Here is a 1,465-nt window from a genome sequence, read left to right as displayed (position 1 = left end):
CCCCCCTCACTCTTCCCTCTCGTCCCCAACAGGACTTCTCCTTGAACGTATTCCTGACGCAAACCTGGCTCGACACCCGCCTACAGTTTCATGACCTGATAGACGCCGAGTACCTGGAGCTGGACTCCAAACTGACCAACAAGTTCTGGGTGCCTGACCTCTACTTCGTCAACGAGAAATCCTCCAGCTTCCATAGCGTCACCGTCCCTAACCGACTCCTGCATCTCTATAGTGATGGGACAGTGGTGTATAAGCTCAGGTATACGTACACACTTACAAACGTACTATTAGTCACACTGATGTACACACAATCCATTCCTGCATCTGTACAATTATGGGATGGTGGTGTATAAACTCTGGTACGTTTAGTTTAATAAGAGTTTTTCGGCACTTGCAACGCAATAAGGTCAAATAAGTGCTTAGGATTAGAGGTGTTACAAGAGAGTAACAAACTCAAAACCAGAAGGTGAAATCAAGACGATAGAATTTTGAAAGGAAAGAAGGAGCAAACCACACCAGAGCACCCGTCAAACACCACTACACCACAGACTCCGGCATCTCTATTATAGTAATGGAGCTGTGGTGTATAAACTCAGGTATACGTACGCATTTATAAACATACTTTGGTAAACTAGATGTACACACAACCGACTCCTGCATCTCTATAAGGTGATGTGACGGTGATGTATAAACTCAGGTTTACGTACACACTGAAAAACATACTACTTGTCACACTGATGTACATTTTACTTAAAAACGTTGATTAAAGGCACAAAAAAGTAAATTTTCAATTTCCACGAACTCTCGAGCAAAAGAAATAACTACTCTTTGGCGGCCATTTTCTCACCTCTGAAACCAGGTGACCCCCAACCCCTTCATTAGCAAATATCTCGACTTGCTTTCAAGATAATTGGATATTTTTTAAAATCCAAATAAACAAGCTTTAATATGAAAACTCTACATGCCCAATAATTGACGGGAGTCTGATTCCACCGCCCCATGATACAATTATGTAGCTTAATTTAGGGTGACCAGGAAAGTCAATGGCGTACGATGATCACCTACGTCTGTTTCAGACTGGGCACTTTATGATAAAGATACGTACTCACGGACTAATATAGACACCGACGTACTCTCTGAATATTATTTATACAGCACATTCCTCTATCTCAACAATGATTTGACGGCGGTGTATGAACTCAGGCATGGCTTACATGGGACTCTAAAGAACTTATTTATTACGTTGTAAACCCACACACCCACATTCTGACATACCTCTTGCGTACCTCTGCCAACAACACAATTCTCGAGGTCACAGATAGGTCGTCCACCCCCTCCCACACACAAACAACAACAAGAAGAACAGCAACATCAATAATAGGTGTATAATAACAAAAACAACAACAACAACACCAGCATCAAAACCACCAACAACAACAACCACACCGGCAACAGCAACAACAGC

The 1,465-nt window shown here is 42.3% G+C and overlaps 1 protein-coding gene across 1 annotated transcript in view; it reads left to right on the top strand.

The window, feature by feature from the left end:
- Positions 1 to 5: 5 nt before the first annotated feature.
- Positions 6 to 1,465, top strand: part of LOC101858250 (glycine receptor subunit alpha-1) — a gene marked incomplete at its 5' end in the record, with an annotated part of 16,665 nt that continues 15,205 nt past the window's right edge. The window contains one exon of the mRNA XM_035968332.1: positions 6 to 342. Coding sequence (XP_035824225.1) covers positions 6 to 342 — 337 coding nt within the window. The remainder of the gene's footprint in view (positions 343 to 1,465) is intronic.

This window comes from Aplysia californica, unplaced genomic scaffold (genome assembly GCF_000002075.1).
Source record: "Aplysia californica isolate F4 #8 unplaced genomic scaffold, AplCal3.0 scaffold00051, whole genome shotgun sequence".
NCBI lineage: Eukaryota > Metazoa > Mollusca > Gastropoda > Aplysiida > Aplysiidae > Aplysia > Aplysia californica.
This window is presented reverse-complemented; position numbering and strand designations above follow the sequence as displayed.